The 24,514-nt window shown below is 45.4% G+C and overlaps 1 protein-coding gene across 3 annotated transcripts in view; it reads left to right on the top strand.

The window, feature by feature from the left end:
• The window catches only part of WHRN (whirlin), a 150,268-nt gene that overhangs the window by 86,474 nt on the left and 39,280 nt on the right, over nucleotides 1-24,514 (top strand). For 2 of the 3 annotated variants that reach the window (XM_018572969.1, XM_018572968.1), the window contains 4 exons: nucleotides 6,144-6,180; nucleotides 16,507-16,719; nucleotides 16,806-17,003; nucleotides 20,603-20,635. In XM_018572969.1, the coding sequence (XP_018428471.1) occupies nucleotides 6,144-6,180; nucleotides 16,507-16,719; nucleotides 16,806-17,003; nucleotides 20,603-20,635 (481 nt within the window). Of the gene's footprint in view, nucleotides 1-424; nucleotides 449-6,143; nucleotides 6,181-12,254; nucleotides 12,316-16,506; nucleotides 16,720-16,805; nucleotides 17,004-20,602; nucleotides 20,636-24,514 lie in introns of all 3 variants that reach the window. The other variant, XM_018572970.1, reaches the window with a different exon arrangement.

The following is a 24,514-nucleotide window of genomic DNA, read 5'->3' as shown; positions in this document are numbered from 1 at the left end:
TGTGGCAGTCCAGACCTCCCTCATCCTCATGTGTAAAAGTTGAGCTTGGTCCCAAGCCTAATGGTCAGCAATACAACTGTTCACTAGGGTAAGCAATAGGGAGTCATTAAACAATAGGTAGTCACAAACTGTGACTTTTAAAGGAAAAGTTGAACCAAGATGTGCATATAATTTTATCAGCCTCTATCTCTAGATGTAGTGAGAAAATTCACTAAAGGTAAACTCTGCTTGTGCATTTTTACATCATATTAAAGGAGAACTATGGGGTTAAGGCTTTTCCCCATAGTTCTCCTTAGGGTAACGGGAGGACACAAACTAGCGTCCTCCCGTCACCCTAGGCTCAGTATACCGTGAGCTGTAGCTCGCGGTATACTGAGACGCTGCAGTATACTGCTCGCGGTATACTGAGACGCCGCAGCTGAAGCAGATCCCGACAATTGACATCTGCGTGACTGACATCTGGCTCTGCCTATCTAGAGGCAGAGCCAGCTGTACCCGCCCCCTGTCCGTTCCGCCAGTCAGCGCTGGCGGATCGGAGCGGGGAGGGGGAAATCCAGCCCTTTCCCTGTCACGGCAGAGAGCCGTGACAGGATCGAGAGGTGTGCGAACGCCGGTATGTGTTCGCTCACTTCCTGATCTACTGAGCCGACCTGTGACAGTCTCATTGTCACAGGTCGGCTACAACTATGAGGTGAGTGAAAAGCACTCACCTCATAGTTCTGCTTTAACAATTGTCCAGGTTGTTACAGGGTTACTTCAACTGATCCTCTTTGGGCACCACCTAAACAAGATTTAAGCAAGCCTTAAACCTTATATTTACAAAATGTATAAGAGCCATCATTTCTTGCCAAGTTCAGACTGATTTCCTGGCAGGTCATGCATTTGTTTGGGTTCCTGGTGTGTCTAAGAACATCTGTGGCCTGTTAAGCATTCTTGTTATTCTCGTACCCGTTCAGTCCTTTTTAGAGGTTGCAGAAATCTCAGAAGCCTATATTAATTTTGCAATTGAGCCCCATTACTGTACAACAGCTGAAAATAATGACACTGTATAAACATTATTGCTTCACTGGGTTCATTTTGGATGGTGTACTTTATATATCAGAGATGCTTCTTAAGTTCCGTTAGCCGTGGTTTCCTAAATTCTCTAGCCTTCTGCTTCACAGTATAACGGGCCTCGTGTATCAAATTGTCAGTATTAGGAGCTGTTGAAACGGTTGTGGAGCCTATTAATCTATATAAGCTGCAATTTCTCTTTTTACAATGTAATTACAAAACAGGACTCCAGCTGCGTGTTGGTAAATATCTCTTTGAGCCATTCCACCTTAGCTTTTTATATCTTCTGTTCTGACGCCCTGAAACTTTTACTTAAAGGAGAACTATGACAATGAGACTGTCACAGGTCGGCTCAGTAGATCGGGAGGTGAGGGAACACATACCGGGTTCCCTCACCTCTCGATCCTGTCACGGCTTATGAAAAGCCATTGAAATCTATGCACAGTTGCTTTAAAGAAGCACTGGTCATGGACACACATACAGCCATTGCAGCTTGTGCTGCTGTCCAGATACCTGGAGTCCCAGTAGAGGGGTATTTAGGAACCCAGTTAAAGCCGAACACCAGGCGTAAAAAATGTATATGGCCTGTGAATGCATCTGCGTATTCATTAAAAGTATTTTCAAATGCAACTAGTGCAAGTACCTGTATTTGAATATGCACAGTAGAGTTTAAATTGGGAGAGTAATAGGCAATCAGAAATGCTGCATGCAAATATAGTAGCCAAGGAACATGCTGATAGGAGGAGAGAGCAGTCTGCTGTGCTAAACAAGTCTGCTGCTGCTTCTTTACCGTCCAATCTCAGGCTAGAGACAAAGAAGTGACCAGGCTGTATTGTAATAGAAACAGTCTGGTCACCAGCCTGGCTGTTCTGTCTGCCAGGGATGTGTAAATCGTACGAATTTCGATTCGTAACGAAACAAATCGCACATGTCTAGTAAATCTGAGGACTAGATGGAGAGAATTTACTAATTCTTTGGAAGGTAAAACCGCACCCAGGTCCAGATTCACCACAAGGCCACCGAGGCCCGGCCTTGGGGCGGCAGGAAGCGGCGGGGTGGCAGCATTGTGGAATCTCCCGACGCCCGGGACATGCAGTTCCGGGTGCCGGGCGGTAAGTTGTTTTCTACATTTAGGCCAGCTTTGGGAAAGCAAGCCTAAATGTAGTGTGGCGAATCCACTTGTTTACAAGTGATCTCGGCGATGTCACCAAGATCACTTGTAATAAGACTGCAGCCTGTCCGTCCTCCCTTTGCCCCCCCCCCCTGCGCCTACCTCTCTCCTTGCTGGCTCCGTTCTCCCGGCTCCATCCTCCCCCTCACCGCCGAGTATCTCTCCTCGCTGGCCGCCAAAGTCTTCAGGATGGAGAGCGGCAGGGTTAAAACAAACCCTGCTGCTCCTTGTAAACAGTGAGAGTGGAGAGCAGTCTTGACCTCTCACCTGTCACATGAAGTGCTGTGCTAGATACCGCACCCATATATATATATATCATCTGTGGATTTAGATGTCAGTTTTAAGTTAAAGGTTTTAAGAATGGAACAGAGCTACCCCATTGGTTCTTCTGGGTAGCTTTAATTAGGAACCAGACTGTGGTAAAAATGTTGTTGGGATTGGGTCTTCCTGCTCTAGTACTGTTACAGGTTTTAATACCATTGATGTGGATGCAAGTGAGGTGCAGCTGGTGCGTAACTGATAGTGACTGCTAAGATCTAGCAAGCAACAGAGGTAAAAAGAGGGCAACATGATGTTTTGACTCTTGCCTTGTAGATATACTGCCCTGGGTTTGATGCCAGCAGTGGGCACTATCTATGTAGAGTTTGTATGTTCTCACTGTATTTCCACCTTGTCTTCTCTTTGTACACTGGGTTCCTCCCAAACCATAATGAAAGGTTAGTTGGCTTGCATCGGTAACTGTCATACTGTGTGTGAATGGGGCAGTAACTGATTTGAATGCTCTCTGTAAAGCTCCGTGGACCCATTCACATCTATGTTTTTGTTGTGTTATTCCCGAAGTGCAACAGCACTCAAGATACATGAGTCCTTTGACACCTGAGTGTTGCATCACTTGCTGCCTGTAGCATGAAGCTCAAAGAAGTACCTGGGCTTATTTTGGGGCAGAATCCTGTGTTTTTCCTCCGCTGACATCTACTGGAAACCAGCATTTCTTGATCCACCTGCCCCAATGTCACTAAAGGATACAGAACTGACATGGATATCACTGAGAGAGACCAGTGAGAGCTACAGGGAACACAAGAGTGCGACCGAGAAGAGTTGGTTTCATGTGGACTGCAGCGGAGGATTTCTATTGGATGGAGCAGCATTGTGGTGCCATGAGCAGCGGGCAAGGAATGTATTCCTAGGTACACTTGTTTGGGAAACCTTTATTTGAGGACAGGGTAATTTTAACAGGCGAGAGCCTCTTTTACAAAGCTAATAATCTGTCATATCATACGACATAGCAGGAGAAACAGGGCTTTGATTCCCTGAGCAGTAATGTTAAGTTTCCTCTGCAAACATTCACTGTAGCTGGAGCAATAGCTATGGTAAATGTGGATAATAGGGAAGCCCCCCCCACCACCACCACCACCACAAAAACAGTCCCTGTGAGATCTACAACAACGGGCACAGGTATACTGTGTCTTTTATTTTTTGATTCTTTTAACTGAACAGAATGCATTGACTGAAAGGCTTTCTGTGAAATCTTTTGAAAACAGAGCTGAACAGCTTGTCCTAGGGTATTTGCTCTTCCATTTGAAATAACAAGTAAAATCTAATGTCACTTGGAGAGCTATTACCAATGCAGCGCTAAATGAATTGCAAACAAGCACATTTATTACGTCGTGAGATTTAGGCACCCGCGGGAAGGCATGTACGTCTTTGCTTGGAAAGCTTACACAGAAATCACATTTAACCAGTTTCAACGGTATCTTGTTTTGCAGTTAGTTATATGGTTATGTGAATCTGTATAGCTAAAATGATGCTTTGAACAAAGAAATAGTTTAAAATCATCAGGTCTAAATCTGTGTTGTGTGTCTGTTTACCTATTAAAGTTTATGCATTAATTTTATATTTTTTTCCCCCATACAACACAGTAGCATGAAAGTGTACTTATTGCAAACAGGAGCAGGAGCAGATACTTTGTTGCCTGGAGGAATGTTGAGGATGCAGCTGATAAAATCACGTATTAATTTAGAAAACATAACCATGCAGGGCCTAGTCTGTCAAGGTTGGAATTACAATGTACTTCAGCACAACAACCAGATTTTACTTCTCTGACTGTCAGTTTCCACTGCAGGTCTGAAAATGATTGATTGCCGTAGGGCATTACAGAGAGTTCCTATTATAGCGCTGTATGTGTAAAAGACAGTTTTAGTTCTCCCAGGTTAGAATCAATGGCAATAAACCAAGGTTACGCTTTCTCAAACTGAATATTTATAACTTATTAAAAGTATTTATAGCAACAATATGCAATGGGCTGCATACATGAAACCATGTTTTATAACATGCATATATCATATTATCATTATTATAAACCACTGTTCATTAATATTCAGTGTCAGTATAGATTTCACTGACACTGTAGTAAATACAGTTGAGTACTGATTGGACTTAGAAGAAGGGGGTATTATGGACAGGGCGCAACTGGGTTTTTGCAATAGTGCACTAATATGGCTACAATCAGGCCCGTACCTATGGTATTCGCTGACTGAGGCAATGTCATTCCTGGGGGTCGGGGGGGGGGGGGGTGTTTGGTGCTGACAAGGAACGCTTGTGGTGCAAGGAGGGAAAATGCTTGTGGGGGCAGCAGAGGATGCCGGACACCGCGCTGTTAACGGCTTTATCTGGCATCCCGCCCAGCTCACTGAAGTCACTGGTTGTCAGGAGTTTGTTGGGACGCAAGCCAGAACATCCCACTCAGCTCTTGACAACAGGTAACATCAGTGAGCTGGGCAGGAGGTCAGACAGGGTGTCACAGGTTCATAAGCGCTCTTAGCAAACTGGGATGTTGTGGCTGCCCCACCACCACCACCTGGCTGCCCCCCAAGTGGCTCAGGCTGCCTCATTATAGGAACAGCCCTGGATACGATCATTTATAGTAAATACAAATCTCTACAGGACAGTTTAATAATTCAAATCCTCCATATAAGTGCCCTCGTTTCAGTGCAATTCTGATGACCTCTTTACACTCGTACATGCATTACAAGTACAAATCCCATTGTTTCCTATGTGGCTGGTGCACATCTATAAGCTTTAATTTAGTAGGAAAGGGAAACTATTTTCACACCTATGCCAGTGCATCACCACATCCGGTCTGGGGACGCCCCTGGTTATTTGTTCTGCTATATCACCTTTATCTGTAGGCACAAAGATCTATTTTTTGCCTGTTCAAATCCGTTGAAAAAGGCAACAATTGGGGTGTGCTTAAAATGGACCTTTACCCACTTTGAATAAAAATTATATCAGCATACAGCTTTGCATGCTAATATGAAATCATCTTACATTCACTAGCTAAACAAACATATTTTTATTTACTTACAACTTTTTTTCCCCCCCTTCCTTGTCCACTTTGGTACAAATGATGTAATGTGACCAATCGTTGCATCCTGGAAAGGTTACATCAGCAGAGCATTGCTGGGGAAATCTCATTTGTAATATCATGATATCTCAAGGAAAGGTATTTTCCTCCCCTGGGATGATGTGCATGGTCACATGTCCTAGTCACATGTGACAGAGTTCCAGCAAGTAAAGGGAGATCTAGTAACCTGCCCTCAGTTAAAATGGCCACTGTCAGAATACTAGGGAAGAAAAGAAAAATAAGCTATGCAAAAAAAAAGCCTGCAATTTATCTCGAAGTACTTTATGTGTTTGTAGATTGTCATTACTAAACATTTCTAAAGGTGCCTTTGTTGTTATTTTGAATATTTTGGTAAAGTTCCTCTTTAATCTTTTACATGACTTTACAATCTTTTATAAACGCTCAAAAAATAATGGCATAAAAACTCCAGAGTTTTCCTTTAAGAAGAACTCTTTATTAAAGAAAGTTGTATGTGTTCCAGATTCGGCAACATTCATGTTTTCTTTCTCCCTACAGAATTCTGGGAAATTCCTCCAATGAAACCAGCACAAAGGTGAGTTAGCTGGATGAAAGACTGATTATTTCTTCACGGTCTTCAATACAGTCTGCCTGTCAGTCAGAAACATGTGATTATGACTATCAGCTGAATACAGAGGGCAATGTCGGAGGAATAGATTTGAGCTCCACAGTTTACTAAACACGTCTGACATTTTTCTAATAGATTTCTCAGCCATCTGCTGCAGTTATACTTCTAGAGCACAATAACCTCAATAATACAGGTTTGTGAAGCAAGAATAGCTTCAATTTCTGCCGCCCATAGTGACCAATCAGAATCTCTCTTTCTGCTTACCCATGTATTATAGAACCATAGAAACACTGACATATACTGTAGAAGAATGACAGCAGAATAAGACCAAGTGGTTTTGTTGAATGTTTGTTTGTTTTTAAAAAATCCTTTTTGTCTGAGTATAGCTCTATATTTGTCCCAAGTATGTTTAAAGCTGAACCCCAGGTATAACATTTAATACTTAAAATAATGTGTTTAATAGTTACAGTGCATTGGTCCAGCTTGGTCCAATGTAAGTATAAATGCAAGGTGTTCTCAGATTAGATAAGTTGTGGATCCATTGTTAACAATAGTAGGCATTCTATGAATGTCCGCTGTGCCAAGCGAGTGACCCCCCTTTGTTTTCAGAACAGAGGTGAAGCTGCTCAGCACAGCACCATAAAGGACCAAGAAGATCAGCAGTGTAGTCGCCCCGGCTATTACATTGCTTCGCAGGATCCCCAGCAGCCAATCAGGTATGACATGCATTCTTATATCGGACCAAGCTGGACCAATCTTCGTATGCCTAAAAAGTCATACCTAGAGTTCCGCTTTAAATTCACTTACTTTTGACTGACTTACAATGGCACTCTACAGGAAATCGGTTCCATGCATCAACTATTCTTTCAGGAAAATAATACTTTCTTGACCAAGAAGATGGGAACATGACCGTAAACTAGTAGGAGCAAAGTTCAAAACTAGCCTTAGAAAGTATTATTTTCCTGAAAGAATACCAGAGTCAAACGGCTTCTTTACTTTGGCTCCGCCGAACATGCTGAGCATGTTCGGCTAAACCGAAGTGAGCCGATGTACAGCTGATTTTAGCGTTCGGCCTTCGGCAGCTGAGTGGATAACCCCCATAGTCTCTCCTGATATGTTTTCTCACTCAGACCCTTCACTATTTGTGTTGCCTGTCTCTGCACTCATCCAATTTTATCAATATCTTTATGTAAGTGAGGTCCTCCAGAACTGGACACAGTATTTTAAATGAGGTCTAACTAAAGATCTATATTATATATACAGTATATTTATCGGAAGATTGTATAATTACCTTCAGTAATCTTCCTTTCCTGGAGCATCTTTATGGCGACACACAACGGGTTAATGCTCCGCCACTTAACCCTATAGGACAAGTCAATTATAAATTTGGATCCCCCACTGCCCACGGCATTCACGTAACAAGCACGAGCCATGGAAGCGTGGGAAAAGGTGTGCTGCCATGAAGATGTACCAGGAAAGGAAGATTACCAAAGGTAAGTATACAATCTTTTTCCTGGCGCATCATGGCAGCACACAATGGGAAATAACGATCATCAGGGTGGGATGCTAAACCAGTATTTATTAAGACATAAACAAGTTTACACGTTAGTGGTGGAAGAGATTAGAGATTTGCCAAGGGCCAAGGTTGTTAGTTGAGATGGATCAACTCGATAGTGGTTTACGAAAGTGTGGCTGAAAGACCATGTAGCTGCCTTGCACACTGTCTCGGCAGAGACTTTGGAAGAAGCTGCCCAGGATGCTGTGACACCTCTAGTTAAGTGAGCCCGGATTTCCTTTGGAATTGGAAGGCCTCTCAGAGAGTAGACTTTCTGGAGGGCTTTGACGAGGTAAGAGGCTATGGTCTTGGAAGAAGCTGCCCATCCTTTTCTAAGGCCTATAGGAACAATTAAGAGATTATCGTGTTTCCTGAAGGAAGCAGTAATTGCAATGTAGAAACTAAGCGCGTCCTTCAGATCTAGCGCATGTGGGTTGCCCTCCTCATCCTGGAAGGGGGGGAAGTACTAATTCCTGGTCTATTTGAAAAGGAGTGGACACCTTGGGCAAAAGGTCTTCCAGGAAAGGTCTCAGTACGACTCTTTCCTGGAAGAATACACAGTAGGGGTCCCTACATGATAACGCATGTAGTTCCGACACCCGTTTCGCTGATGTGATGGCAACTAGGAATATGGTTTTCAGTGTCGAATTCTAAATTGTAGAGTGAGCATTTGGATGAAAGGGCGTAGCTGATAATGTTGAAAGGACTAACGAAAGATCCCATTGTGGAAAAAGAATCTTCCTGGGAGGTTGAATTTTGAAACAGGCTTTCAGGAAGCAGATGATTAGTGGATTGAACGCCCATCTGGTATTAGTTAATGCAGATATTGTAGAGACGTGGACTCTAAGTGTATTCCAACTTAGTCCTAAGTCTAATCTTTCCTGCAGGAAGTCTAGAACGTTGGAGACTGAAGAAGCTTTGGGATCCAATCTTCCCATCTGAGCCACAGAAACAAACCTATCCCAGATAGCTCGGTATGTAGCATTGGTGGAAGCTTTCCTAGCCTTCATAAGGGTAGATAACACAGAAGATGAGCAGCCTATGTTCGAAAGGCTGTGCCGCTCAATTTACAGGCCATCAGATGAAGCCTCTCTGGGGTTGGATGTAGAAACAGGCCGTGGAATAGAAGGTCCCGGTGTGGAGGCAGAACAATAGGTGGCTGAAGTCTCAGGTGACTTAACAGAGAGAACCACGGTCTCCTGGGCCAGTACGGTATTATTGCTATTATTGTTCCTGAAAACAGAGAGACTCTGTGCAGGAACCTCCCTATCGAGGGATACGGGGGAAAGGTGTAGCCTATGGAGAAATCCCATGGGAAGGTTAGAGCATCGATGCCGACTGCCTGCGGAGAGGGAAACCTTGACAGGTACCGAAAGCATTTCCTGTTTTCCTGAGTAGCCATCAAATCTATCTCCGGCAAGCCCCAGCGGCTAGTGATGTCATTGAAAACCTCCCAGTTCAGCTCCCATTTGTGGTTGCAATCCGATGGTGGCTCAGGTAGTCCGCCAGGACGTTCTTGTCAGACGTCCCAGGGAGCTAGTAGTGAGATGAGGAACCCACTGGCAATAAGCAGCTGACAGTCCAGAAACGCGGTACAAGTTTAGGGATAATCCAAGAGGGGTAGTCAAATGTCCAATCCGGGTCGAGGCAGGCAGCGAAGGTTCAAAGGCAGAAGACGGTCCAAGGGTCGGTAATCGGGAAGGATACACAGGGGCAATGGCAATAGCAGGATCAGCAGGGAGGCTAGGTGTTCACCATAAGGTGGAATAACTCAGCAATAAGCCAGAGCTCAGGCCAGGTTTTTATAGCCAGGGGAGGTAGGACCACCCCCTGGTCACCGAGGCAACCAGGAGGCCTCCCTCCCCGGGAACCAATGGCAGGCGAGGAAGATGAAGGTGTGTACTGGGAACCTCCCCCAGCAAGGCTCACACCTGATAGCCAGATGATGCAAGAACGCTATGCTCCCGGGGATGCGCGCGCAGCCTGCGTACTGCGCATGCGCCCACGCCGCATGACCCGCGCATGCGCACCTGCACCTCGGGCACCAGGTGTTCTACCGAGCTGAAGGGGAACCCGTGCCCTGCGCCGTGCCCGTGGTCCCCGAGTAGAGGTAACATCCCCTGCTTCCTGACAGAGCCCCCCACCAAGGAGCGGCCTCCGGACGCGACCCTGGGAAGGCCTCTCGGGGTGAGCCCGATGGAACGCCCGAACCTTGGCGTCCGCATGGACGTTCCCCGAGGGCTCCCAGGAACGCTCCTCGGGACCGTACCCCTTCCAGTGGACGAGATACTCAAGGACCCCACGCCGGCGGCGGGAGTCCAGGATCTCCTGGACTTCGTACTCGTCATCGTTATTCACCTGGATGGGAGGCGGTGGAGCAGGTGCCCGGCCCGGGAACGGGTTGGCACGGTGAGGTTTCAACAAGGACACGTGAAATACCGGGTGGATTCCTAGGGAAGCAGGCAACCGGAGCTTGGCGGCAACGTTGTTGACCATACTCACGATCTCGAAGGGACCAAGGTAACGGGGTCCCAGTTTTCGGGAGGGACAGGACAGCTTGAGGTGCTGTGTGGAAAGCCACACCTTGTCCCCGTCTTTGTATCTGGGGGATTCCGTGCGTCTACGGTCTGCCTGCGTCTTGTGCCGCTGCTGCGCAGCCTGAAGTTGTTGCGTTAGGGTCCGCCTCAGTTCTCTTAGGAGGCGGAGCTGTTGAGCCACTTCAGGCACCATGCCGCATGACCCGCGCATGCGCACCTGCACCTCGGGCACCAGGTGTTCTACCGAGCTGAAGGGGAACCCGTGCCCTGCGCCGTGCCCGTGGTCCCCGAGTAGAGGTAACATCCCCTGCTTCCTGACAGTTCTGCTCCCCTAGTCAATAAGTTGCTTTTAGATCCCACAGATTGCTCCTTGCCCAGGACATTATAGACTCTACTTCTCTGAGCAGGGTTCTGCTGCATGTCCCCCCCCCCCGTCCCTGGAAGTAGGCCACCATTTATTTTTTGTCCACTAATAGTTGGACAATCTGGCCACGTAACAGGGGGGAGAACGACTGCAGGGCTTTGAATGCTGCCCGGATTTCCAGGACGTTCAAGGTGGCTGACTCTAGACAAAAGTTCCAATTACCTTGGGCTGCCAGTCCTTGGCTATGTGCGCCCCATCCCATGTTGCTGGCATCTGAAGTGACCACAATGGTGTTTGGTACTGGCAGGAGATGGTGTCGGGTCAAATGTGTTCGGTTTGTCCACCACCATAGGGAACTTTTCATCTGTGGAGAGAGAAACATTTTCTGCCGGTGATCGAATCTGTTCCACTGTCTCAGGAAACCAAATTGGAAATGGCAAAATCTCCAATGCGCCCATCTCACCATAAGAATGGTGGAGGATAGGAGTCCCAGAATGGCTAGGCACTGGTGGGCTGAAGGAAGTGTGCAGACAAGACCTGGCTCATTTTGTCCAGGATCCTGGAGATCTTCTCCTCTGGAAGTTGGATGGCATTGTTATGGGTGTCTAATAGAGCCCCCAGAAAGATCAGTTGCTGTGTAGGAACAAGGCTGTATATTTCGAAATTGATCATCCTGCCAAAGTTTTATAAAGTTGTTCTAAGGACCCGCAGGTGCTGAAAGATGACTTGGCGGTCTTGTGCCAGTAAGAGAAAATCGTCCAAGTAGTGGTTGATTCTCGGGCCCTGTAGTTTTAATGTGTGCCACTAGAGAAAATAGGGCCTTCAAGAATGTCCTCGGAGCTGTTGAGATTACAAAGGGGAGGCACCGGAACTGGGAGTGGTATCCCAGGATTGCGAATCTCAGGAATTTGCAAAATCTCCTATGTATAGGAATATAGAAATAGGCATCTAGGAGGTCCACTAAGACCATCCAATCTTGGAGCCGGATCAATGGAAAAATTGTTTGTAACGCCTCCATTCGGGATGTTGGAACTCGAATGTGTTTGTTCAGGTCTTTTAGATCTAAAACTGGTCTCAGGTCCCCTGTTTTCTTTCTCAATAGAGGCGAGTAGAACCCTGAGAATCGTTCGGTCAATGGAACTGGACAGATTGCTTCCTTCTGAAGCAGATTGCTGTTGTATTCGATTAGAATCAGAGCTTTGTGTGCGGAATTGGGGAGTTTGGTTTGAGTAAGTCTGGATTGAGCGGGATTGTCCTTGAATCTTCAATGGCCTTGATAAATGGTGGATCGCACCCAATCGCATTCTGGGGCTTTGGCCCATGTCTCCGAGAAGAATTTTAAACAGCCGCCCACTGAATAGGAGTGGGCGCCCGTACCGTCAAAACGGTTTCTTCGAATCCTGTGAACCTGTGGTGGCTAATTTCTTAGAGAACCTCAGTAAGGAAGACTGAGCACCTTTCCAAGTACGTCGAAATTCTCATCCTGGCCTATATGAGCAAGATTCCTTTGATCTGTCGACCGGTAGTCTTTTAACACTGGACTGGTAGCTCTTTCTGAACTTCCTGCCCGGCGGAAGTGGTCCAGATTTACCGCCGGATACTTTGGCAATTGCTGTTTCCAATTGACCACCGAACAAGTTCGAATCGTCATAAGGTATACAATACCAGTTGCAGATGCGTCTGCAGACCAGGGTCTGAGCCACATGACTCTTTACACTGTTACCATGTCTAACATGGCCTGGCCTGAGCACCTTATGGTGTCTATCGCCGCCTCACCAATGAAGTCTTCTGCTAGACGCAAGTCCTGAAGTTGTTCCATGATTTTATCTTTGTCCACATCCTCAGGGCTTGGTCTATATTTTGAATCCACAACGGAATCGCTCTAGGCACAGCTGTGAGCGCAATCGCTGGATGGCAGCTGTATATGCTCTCTTAATGTCCAAGTCTGTTTTCCTGTCCAAGGGATCCTTGAAGGAGACTGTGTCATCCATGGGGAGGGTCACGAGACGTGCCAGACGCATCACTGCAGCGTCTACCAGAGAGGGTGAAGTAAGGCCAGTGATATCTTCCTCCTTAAAGGGGTATAGCTTTGCCACCCTATTATTGAGGCATGGTTTCTTCCCGACTTTGCGCCATTCCTCGGTAATGAGCTCCTTAATCTCACCCATATATGGGAATGTATTTTTTTCCTTCCTAAGATGAGGAAAGTATTTCCTCATCTTAGCCGACTGTTGAATATCGTCCTCCCAATCTATAGCTTGTTTGATTGCTGCGATGAAGGGATCAATCAAAGAAAAATCAAAGCCCGAAGGGGCAAACTGCTCACATGTGTCTGCATTGTCAGATTCGCTGGAATACAAACCCGGGACGCCTAAGGTCTGCAATGTGGAAGGTTGCACAGAAGAGGATCCTGTAAGCTCTTGAAAACATTCTTTAACTGACTGCTTGATCAGTGACACCACATCCGGTGTAGGAGTCCCCTGGTCCTGTGTATCCTCCATTAGACAGGCTTGACAGACCAATTTATCCTTTAGGGCCGGGTTTCCACATGCCCAACAAGTATTGTGCTCATGGCTTTTGGTGGGCTGAGTACGGCGGGTAGGTTAAGAGCTGCTACCCCTCCTGTGATGATTCTGTGGCATCGGGGACCGTCGTCTGGAGTGGGTGCGATGTTCGTGAGGTGGGCTGTAAAATATAACTTGAATAAGCAACTCCTCACTGTCTCCTTAAATGAGTGAAACCAAAAAAAAATGTACCCACCCTTACCTCTTAGGGGATGCAGCACTTTGTGAGGCAGCATCATCGGACATGATCTGTAGACATAGGAAAGGAGGTAAGAAAGAAAAGCACAGGACAATATAATTAATGGACTATAACAATACGAGGTACCTGTAAAGAGGCTCAGAGGACATCCAGCGCTGTCTGATAGTAAGTTTGGCCGCTGCTTCTGTAGCTCCTGAGAGGAGTCATAATCCCCGCCGCCGCTGTTTAAATCCTGAATGGCGGCATCTAAGGAAACCGCGCACGCGCCAAAGTGACCCTGCACTCCATTTGGTTGGAGCCTGCTATGGCGGCCGTCCGCGCCTGCGCAGATCGGCTGCCACCATTTTGGGATGGATCGTTCAGTCGAGGACCCAGAGATAGTAGCCGTGCTGGAGAGTCACGGCCATTACAGGAAACTGAAAGGTAGGAGAGGGAAAATGTCTAAGTCCGCGGCAAGGAAAGCTGCCAAGGAGTAGTAGAAACAGGCTCAATCAGAACCTCATAGCTAATGACCCGGGCTGCTGAGCGGGTCTCTCTGCCTGTATACCTTGTTTAAAGGTATTTTAAGCCAGAGACATCACATCAGGGGAGACCTGACCCCGTGTGGGAAGATGCAGGAATATCGACTAGGTAAGGGCAAAAATTGTAGACTCGTCCATGGCGAGGACAGAAAAAAGAATGCCGTGGGCAGTGGGGGATCCAAATTTATAATTGACTTGTCCTATGGGGTTAAGAGGCGGGGCATTAGCCCGTTGTGTGCTGCCATGATGCGCCAGGAAATATATATACTGTATATATGGCCAGTGAGATTTACCACAATACAGTTAGAGCTATATGCTAGCATATCTAAATCTTAGAGCAAAAGTTGCATGTATTGCAGCTTATTAATCCTTAGATGTGGTGGATGCATTCATTTTCATTTTTCAAGCTAGAATATTTTAGAACATTTGTTAAAGACAACTAATAAAGTCACCACATCTAAAGGCTGGTAAGCTGCAATATATTAGTTTTGCATTTAGATACGCTTTAAGTGAATTTACGGTACACTTATCTCCCATCTCCCTCATACCCCCCCCAGTGTGAATATAAAAGGTTCACTGAGCGACTGATTCTGGATCTGCGGCTGTCGCTAAAACTTAAATTGACATGTTTTGAATGATCCTTCTAGCTGCTGTAAATCTGTCAGCCTTATAGTGAAAAAAATACCCACAAGTTCTATAGCGCAGATTGTGGTCTCTTTGTTTTCTAAATGGTACAATAAATCATTGAGTTCAGAGAATTTTCCAGTTATCACACCTAAACTCTTCACTGCTTTTCATTACTGATCAGAAAATAGTTTTGTAGTTTTTTGTTTTTTTGCATTTCTATATGAGACTTTTATTAGGTCAACTTTACACCTATGCATTGTGGTAAGGCATGGTAAAACCTGCATTTTATAACATGTTAACCTAATGCATGTAACACAATGTATAGTATTATACAATCAGCATCATGGTGCCAGTTATTTTAAAGGGCACCACAATGCACCTTCCAGACTCACCCAAATGCAGTGGTGTCACAAGGAGGGTGCGGGGGGTGCGGCCCACACCTGGGTGACACCATTGAAGGGGTGACACCAAAATGACTCAGTCATTTTGGGGTCACCCCCCTCTGAAAATGACCTCCATGACCGAGCGCCCGACAGTATCAGGAGAGAGGAGGGGACCCGGCGGCATACCTTATCCCGCAGGGTGACTGTCCCCTCCTCTCTCTGCCGGCATCCATCACCAAGATGGCCGCCAGCAGGTATCAGAATACTGACGTGCGTGCGCCCCGGCGGGGTGACACTCGGTTACCGCTCCGGGTGTCACCCAGCCTCGGGACGCCCCTGCCCAAATGTATATGCTTTGTAGCACACCTCAACACACATATGGGACACACAGACATAAAAGATCCATGCCCAGATTTAGGCCCCGTTCACATGTATCGACTTATCGCGCGATTTCCGCCGCGATATTGCGCATTTTTGCCGCGCGATATCGCGGGAAGTCGCCGGCTAATGATAGTCAATGGAGCTGTCTTAGCTCCATGTCGCTCGTCGCGGTCGCAAGTCGCTTCTGCCGGACCCTTTTTTCGGCGGATTTTGCGCGATATTGCTTTTTTTCTATGGAGCCTGACAGAGAAGGTCGCGCTACCGTCGCTGGATCGTCGCTGGAACGTCGCCCCGAAAGTCGTGCTATCCCGGCCGCTGCAAAGGTATGTCGCTACATGTGAACGGGGTCTTAGGTGTGTAGAGGTGCATGAGTAACCCATTTAAAATAAATGTGCTGCCTTAACACATGTGTACAGCATACCGCATGTTAATGTGCATGCAATAACACACCGTACAATGTTGTTGCATATACTCATGTAATGTCAAAGTTAAAAATGTTTTTAAAAATGTCCTGCTTTCGTTTAAATCATTCCTGGTGATGCTACAAGCGGTGCCAATGATCAGGGTGCTGACAAGTTCTGCTATAGTCACTGCAGTATGACGTTCATCCGCCGCTGTACTGCATACAAGTCCACAGGAACTTCTTGTGATTGGCCTGCCCTACAGGATGTGCACAGTAACAGGAAAAACTGTATTTTTTAACAACAAAATAAACTGACTTAATTCAGAACAACCAGTCAGATTTAACTTTTACTTAAAGATGATTTTTGATTGGTTGTTACTATTAGTTGCTATACTTTGTGCATATCATTTACACTGCTCCAAATATACTGGGGGGGATTTATCAAAACTGGAGCAGACGAAATCTGGAGCAGATTTGCATGGCAACCAATCAGCTTCTCTGTCTCATTTTCGAATACCTTACCTGCGCAAACTGAAGAGAGATGCTGATTGGTTGCTATAGGCAACTGCTCCAGGTTCTTTCTGCTCCAGTTTTGATAAATTCCCCCCACTTTATATATATATATATATATAAATCTACAATGTAACCAAATTCCAATAGATCCACTGAAGTTATCAGGTTCTTACATAGTCATGTATGTGAACATAACAGTATATTGCATACACTTGTTAACAGATGTTGTCCCTGTGTCTCTCACAGCCAGTCTTCTACCGAGCACCTGCCGGGTCCCAGGTCACTCTCAGCAGTCTGGGTAATCAGTCCGTGGTTGCCCTAGAAGAGAGGGCATGTATGTTGCTTACTGAGCCTGAGAGACGCACAATGAACTACTACTTCCAGCAGTACAAAGACCTCCACATCTCAGTGCAGGCCTTCGTAATGGCTATGTTTGAGCTTCTCAACACCCAAGCCAAGGTAACTGGAAGTTGTGTGTATATGTGTGGTTGGATGTGGAAGGATATTCTATACCTACTGCTATATAAATCTTTCTCCCATTGTAGTTCACTCTGCTGTCTGAGCTACGGCCCCAGATCTTCCCTCATGATTTGGCTGTATTTGACAACATGGTGTTGAAGCGAGAAATTGAGTCTATGAAATCTCGGCATCGATCAGGAGATGCAGTCTCTGTCTTATCTCACAGTCCAAGCACCTCATCCACTGAGAGCCACCAGACTGTCAGCACCGCAAGCACTGCCCGGGTAAGGCCACTGCATCTAAAACAGTCATGTCTATCATCTTACATAGAACAGGGGGGTCTGTAATGATAGATCCCTATTGCATCCATAACAGACTGTAGAGTTTCAATGGAACCCTGCAGCTTTGAAACCACAATATGCTTGAAGTGAAACTATGTCCAGATTATGGTCATTAACCCCTTCATGACTGAGCTAGTTTTCAGTTTCTGTTCATAAATTACTGACACACATTTTTGCTGTGTGATTCTTCCACAGCAGTAATATACTTTCTTACTAAATGTACCCACACATATTATATATTGTTTTTTAGAGGATAGATAGGGCTACATGTTTATATCAAACATTGTACTTAACGCCTCACTTAGTTTGAATAAAATATTTAAAAATTAGGAAAAAAACTAGAAGAAAACACTTTTTTTCGCAAGTTTTGATTATTATTATTTTTTTTTATAGAAATTTGTTATAATAATTATAGTATAAAAAATGTATTTATATATCATTTTTATTTTCCTAATTTTGTTTTACTTTATTTTTATTTTTTTACACTTTGTAAAAAAAAAAGTAAAAAAAAAACAAACTTTTTTTTTGTCAGTTTATATCAAGCAGTCACTATGACTGCTTGAAAAAATAACTTTTTTATTTAATTTTTGGCTATTATTAGGCTGCTCCAAACTTAGGAACGGCTAATAATAACCTTAGAGACTGATCCTGACAGCATGTCAGATTCAGATCTCACTAAAAGGTCTTTGATCGGCCCAGACGATCAGAAGTCTGATACATTTCACTCAAAGAGATACATTGTATCTCTTTGGTGAAATGTATCATAAACATCGGGCTATCGAGCTGTCAAAACGAATAGCAGAGAGGTGACTCACTCTGCTACGTCTCTGCTATTTTCAGCTGTCAAATACGGGATCGCTATTTAGCAGTCCCGTATTTGCATGTAACGGCTTCATTCTTTAATTAATGAAACAAAGAAGCTTTTGCAAAAGCTTAACTATTTCAATAATGAATGCCTCAATACTGAGGCATTCATTAATGACTGGTAACTGCTGAGAATCAGCGGTTATCGGCATTACAAAGCCTGATATAACTCGTCACGTACAGTGTACATGGCCAGTCATATAGGCACTTTGTGACGGGACGTACAGTGTACGTCTCCCGTCACGAAGGGGTTAAACCATGCTCATATTGCATATTAGCTGCCGGATTATGATCTCATTTCATACCGTGTGAAGCAGTGACGGACCTAATAACCAAAGGGCCCTGGTGCAAGATTTTATCTTGGGCCCCCCTCCCAAGAGGGGGGGGGGCGCAGGAGCGGATCGCACTGGCCCAAGACCCCCCCCCAGCGGTCTCTAATGTTGCAGTAGCATGCTGGACTTACCTGAGACCCTGCAGAGCACACCATAGATCCTGCATAGCCCACCTGACACTCTCTATGGTGGGCTGTGCAGGGTCCCAGGTGGGTTGGTCTGGTCGTCGGGATTCCTTTCCTTGTACCTCCTCCCAACTCTTCTTACCTGCTGCTGCTGGGGCCCGGCCTCCTCCACCCCCTCCCCTGTCACCTCTGCCATGCAGCCCCGGTACAGTTGACACCCATGTAAGAGGCCCCCCAGACCCCTCACATGGGTACCGGCCATACCCCCTGATGGCGGTGTTCTATCAAAGGTTGTGACTACGTTAGAATGTGTGACCGGTGACGTGGTCACACGGTTTAACGTAATCCCGCCCAGTTTTTCGACGGTGGAATGTGTGACCGCCAATAGGTGAATCATTCCAGTGCTTTCCCAGCTGTTCCAGGGCAGATCGGCATCGCAAATCGCATGTGCAGGAGAACCGACCTGCCCTGGAACAGCTGATCGGTCCTGAAATGTCACTTCTCTCTCCTACTGCGATCTCACATTCCACCGCACTCACAAAGTCGGATAGAAGTGACATCTCAGGACCGATCAGCTGTTTCAGGGCAGATCGGTTCTCCTGCACATGCGATTTGCGATGCCGATCTGCCCTGGAACAGCAGAGAAAGCGTTGGAATGCTTCACCTATTCCACCGCCGAAAAACTGGGCGAGATTACGTGAAAATGTGTGACCACGTCACTGGTCACACATTCTATCGTAGTCTCAAACTTTGATAGAACAGAGGCCTGTCTGTATCATTAATCAGTCTGTATCATTTAATCAGAGAAATAGATTATAATAGGGAACATTACAGTGTAATATTCCCCATTATAATCCCCATTATAATCCATTTGTCTAATTACATGAAATAGTAGTACACAACAGAGAAATAGATTATAATAGGGAACATTACAGTGTAATATTCTCCATTAAAATCCACTTGTCTAATTACATGAAAAAGAGAAGTACACAACTCCTACTCCCATCCCCCCCAGCGCTCGGACTTACCCAGCCAGAGGACAGCTGCCAGGGAGTTTCGATGTGTGCACTGCAGGGGGCGGGGCTTGTGACACACACACGCCTCCTGTGACTCACCTCCCCTCCCGCCGCCTGTTACTATGGACGCGGCCGGGAGGGGAGGTGAGTCACAGGACCCGCCCCCTCACTGAGAAGCCCGTCGGTGGCAGTGCACGGTCCCGAACACCGGGACCGTGCACTGCCCCATATTGCAGGACCGGACCCCACTGAGGCTGTGGGGGTGCCCAGGACCTGACCCCACTGGGCCCCCCCACAGCCTCAGGCCCCCACACCGGTTGCACCGGCGGTAGTTCCGCCACTGGTGTGAAGGTGTTATGTAGGCTTTTAAGTTCAAGATGTTCCTTACTGTGTCTCAATTTCCTTGTTGTTTTACAAGCCCCACCTATAACTGGCTTGCACTGTTATTGTGAATGTATGTCTTTATCCTAAATAAATAAAGAGTTTGCAAAAAAACAAACAAACATGCACATATTCTTAACAGGCAGCAAAATAGCTTTGTAAACAAGTCATCCCTAACCCCTCTAGCTGCTTTTATTGTGAAGCTATTCATTCTCTAAGATCCTCAAAGATCACATCAATTTTGAACATGGAGTAAGCCTTAAAATAATTGCTCTCTGTATCTCCATTTGGGAGATTTTACCTTGCTTACCTATTTGAGAGGGTGGTGGACAGAACCAAGAGGTAGGGAAACCTCCCCACTTCCTGTCTGGGGTGTCAATGAAGGAAGTTAAGAGTCAACGGGGACACAGGCAGTAATAAAAGCACACTTCCTTGTGGACTGGTGAAGGTTTAGAACCTCTATATGGGTGTTATTGTGTCCCTGTGAGGGAGAGTTCCCTTCAATTCCTGTCCAGGTAAAAGGTTTAATCAGATTAGGATACAAAATAAATCACCTATATGGGGACATTGAGAATGTTTAAAACTTTACAGAAATATATGTAACGCTGGTGCACAGACAGCATTTAAAGCCTGACAAATGTTTTAAACACTCCACATTTCACCCAAGACTAAAAAAATAAACATTTTCTCTGAAGTTGGGCTTTTTATGAATTTTAAATGGTTCGCCCTACGCCCCCTGGTTTTCAGCACCGGGCATAGGGATTAGGGCTTGGTGTTACTTTAGATTGGTTTTAATATGTGTTTGTTTTTTTCTCTTGTTCTAGGAGCGTCTTCTGTGGCTGCTGGATGTTATGGAGGTCAGTAGAAACTTCCAATCTGCATCAGACTTTATGGGCTTTTCATTGACTATAATGCACTGGGACTTATTTACATTGGTAGACTAGATCCGAGAGTGTAATAGCACACCAGGTGAAACTTTTATGTGACTTAATTATTTTTAAGCCTGGTAGAGCATGTTTATGAATAAGCACTACTGTAAATGGGAGCAGAGTTATATGCCAAAGAGTTTTATTTGCCCTCATAGGCCTAGGCTACACTTACCCAATTACACTTTGCCATCAATGAACCTTTAAAGCACGTGTGTCACAGTGCAGCATTACCTTGCTCTGTGGTGTGCTCCGTCAGAAAAAATGCTATATGGCCGTTTCTTTTTTTTTCTTGCCTATTCTGCTGCATTGGCAGCCAATAATTTTTAATGGGTTGCCTTAACGCAAAACGGTTTAGGATGTGAAGCAATGCGTGTATTAACGCAATGCACCAGAACAGCACTGGGAATGGGTATCCAAAAAGAAAAAGGCCTGTGCAAAGGTACACAGGGTATCTTGACCAGAGATTCTTATAAATAAAACATTATTCATAGACAATGTTATTGCACATGTATTGCACCATCTCCCAAAACACCGTTAAAAAGAAGTGACAACGTTGTCGCTTCCACCCATACACTTGCATGCATGCCTGTGAGACCCCAATCCACCACCTATTGGGATTCTCTATGTATATTTGCCGGCTGCTAATTATTTCCAGGTTGACCGGCTACACTTTTAGATGGCGATATCCAAATAACTTCCGTCTGAATATGACTTTCACTGGCTCATAGGAGTAATTGTAATGAAAGGGAGGATAATATTGTTATTTTGTATCTCCACACTTGATTCAAAAGTCAATATTTTACACAGTGTCATTGTATCCAAACATATTTTCTGTGATGGTACAACTATGGAAAGTGGTTGATTGGAAACTACCACTCCTCTCCACTTGAGAGTGTTAAAGTGACATTAAAGTGACATTAAACCCTCAGATTTTTTAACATAAAACAATACTGTAATGTGTGCCTAATGTCACTTTAACTCCTTATTGCTGCCGGATAGCCAGACAAAGAAGATGGCTCCTTTATTCATGGATAATATAATCCAGCTAATGTCACAATTCGCTATTTAATCACAATATATTGTATACTTGTATCGCTATTGCGGGAAAAGCTCACAGGTAATATTCGTTTGATTTGAAGATTGTATATTTTTCCATAAACAGCAGATCTCATTCCAAATAAGTATTCCACACTGCCTGTTATTACACCCAGGGCAGCCATCAGAAATTTTGGGGCCCCTTACACGGCTTTAGGCCGGGCCCCCCCCCCACCGCACCGCCACAGGGCTTAGTGACCCTCTGCACCCAGAGCTGAGTGACCCGCTGGACGCAGGGCTGGGTGACCCACTGGACGCAGGGCTTGGTGACCCGCTGGATGCAGGGCTTGGTGACCCGCTGGATGCAGGGCTTTGGTGACCCGCTGGAAGCAGGGCTTGGTGACCCGCTGGACGCAGGGCTTGGTGACCCGCTGGACGCAGGGCATGGTGACGCGCTGGACTCAGGGCTTGGTAAGGGTCACGGGCGGGCCCCCTAGGCTGCCCGTGCCCCTTACATGAGTATCGGCCGTACCCCCCTGATGGCTGCCCTGATTACACCCTATCTTGTTGCTCACCATGCATACTCCACAGGCAGTTAGCTAATAGTAATACTCAATAGCTGATTGATAGCGATTACACAGTTCTCAGATTCTTGCACAATATGGCACTGAGTCCTAAATCATATAGCTTCTATTGTGACATTTATCATGTACTTGTCAGCTTCCCCATCATAGTGCAGCCTTAGTGTGATTAGTGGAGCCGCATTCATAACCAGAGAGTAGCTTAATCCAGCATTTCCTCAAACTCCCAGGTGAGCGATGGCAGACCTGTAGGAAACCGTTGATGTGTTTTACCCCTTCCACTAGGGGCTTCGTCAGAATGGCATTGGCAGCCAATAATTTTAAATGAGTTGCATTAACACAAAACGATAGGATGTGACACAATGCAATGCACCAGAACAGCACTGGGAATGGGCCCTAGGTTCCCCAAGTATGTTACAAGAAAAGCAAATGCATTACATTCTTCTTTAGCTTCTGTGAGTACCCAGCCTTGAACCAATTTTTCTCTCTTGTCATTTCCATGATGTAGGAACTCATGTTATATCAAACATTAACGTGCATTACATTGAGACAGCCCATTGAAATAAATGGGCTGCCAATGCAGCCTAATGCACCAAAAATAAAAAAATAAGACATGCACCATGTTTCGCAACACACCTCAATGCACTACCACTGCACTGCAATTCAGGTGTGATGCCTGGCTGGGGTGCCATTTTAAATGTGTGTTGCCTTGCATAACTGAAACATGGAAGTGTAAATGGGCCCTCAAGGATAATTAAACCCAAAACAAAATGTGATAAGTAGTGGACTTCTAGTCCTTGGGTGTGGTAACTGCATTAGTTTTTTCTAGTGTAAGACAATTGTCAGCAAGTACAGAAAATATCTGTTGATCTTGCTAGAAATCCTGTGTCCCTGTCACTCCCTGTGAGTGTAACAGAAAGCATAAACAACCTTATCTTTCTCTAAACAACTTACCCCATCAGTTCTAAAGTTAATGAAGATGAAGAAAGGCAGACATGTTTGAAGTCTAGCCTGGGCAGCAAACATGGCTCCTCCATTGATACAGTGGAGAAGTTAGTGTAGTCACCAAGAGACACTGAAAAAAGGAAACGGATGCAGCTGTCTCATGTAAGGACTGTTAAACTGCAATGTACTCAATTTAAGTTTTTGAGTTTAAGGGCTCATTCACACTGGAATCGGCCGGCACGTACAGCTCCGAGCTGCGTGCACTGCCGTATCGGGCAGCTCCCGGGAAAGACAGGTGCTGCGTGTGACTAGTATGCAGCCCCTGTCCTTCTCTATAGGAGTATATGGCCGTATGCCGCCCTGCGCTCACCCGCCCTGCACGTCCGTGTGGGTGAGCGTACTCGTACGCTGACAGGATGTGTCCTGTCTGCGTCCGAGCTGGGACACATGCACCCGTACGGACCTGCACTTGGGGTGAGCATAGGGGGGCGTATGGCCGCATAGTCCCATAGAGAAGGACAGGGGCTGCGTACTAATCACACGTGTGAATGAGGCCTAAATGTGCTTTAAAAATTAGGTAGATCCTCGGAGCCCCACGCTGGTCGTTCTAGGAATTCCTGTTGGCCTATCTCTTAGATTGTCCTAGTTTTATCTGTTGGCACATTCAATGGATAATTATTACATTTCAAGATGTGTAACTGCTGGACTCTAAACTTATTGTTTCAAAGAAATGATTTTGGGCTGTTGGTTAGATTGTGACCTTGCTTCCTGAGGCATGAGGGCATTTTGGAATGTATCCTTTAGAATGAGAATATCGTTTCTTCTTAATTATTGTACATATACAGTTTACTATCACTAAATGTTTTTTTCAATTAAACATGTAAAAGAGATCAGCTTGACGTTAATAATCTTGTCAGCGTATAGTTCATGATTATCTATCAGCTAAGTGTGCCCTTTGCTTGATGGTTTGTTTGGAATGGCGTGTTTTAATTAAGCATAAGTGTCATTAGTTGTATGGCTTAGGTAGTGCTTTATAAAAGTTAAGTGTAAACAATGTTTTTAGTAGAGCTGGAAGTGACAGTTAAGCACTATGGCTGCTATGGTCACATACACAAATATTAATTTAACAATGTCATCTAGACAGCAGTACAGAAGGTTTTCATATTTCTGAAGGCCCACAAATATAACTTCATACACGTGTCCATACAGGGCAGCCATCAGGGGGGTACGGCCGATACTCATGTAG

The sequence above is a fragment of the Nanorana parkeri genome, unplaced genomic scaffold, assembly GCF_000935625.1.
Source record: "Nanorana parkeri isolate BGI_ZX_2015 unplaced genomic scaffold, ASM93562v1 scaffold2190, whole genome shotgun sequence".
Taxonomy (NCBI): domain Eukaryota; kingdom Metazoa; phylum Chordata; class Amphibia; order Anura; family Dicroglossidae; genus Nanorana; species Nanorana parkeri.
This window is presented reverse-complemented; position numbering and strand designations above follow the sequence as displayed.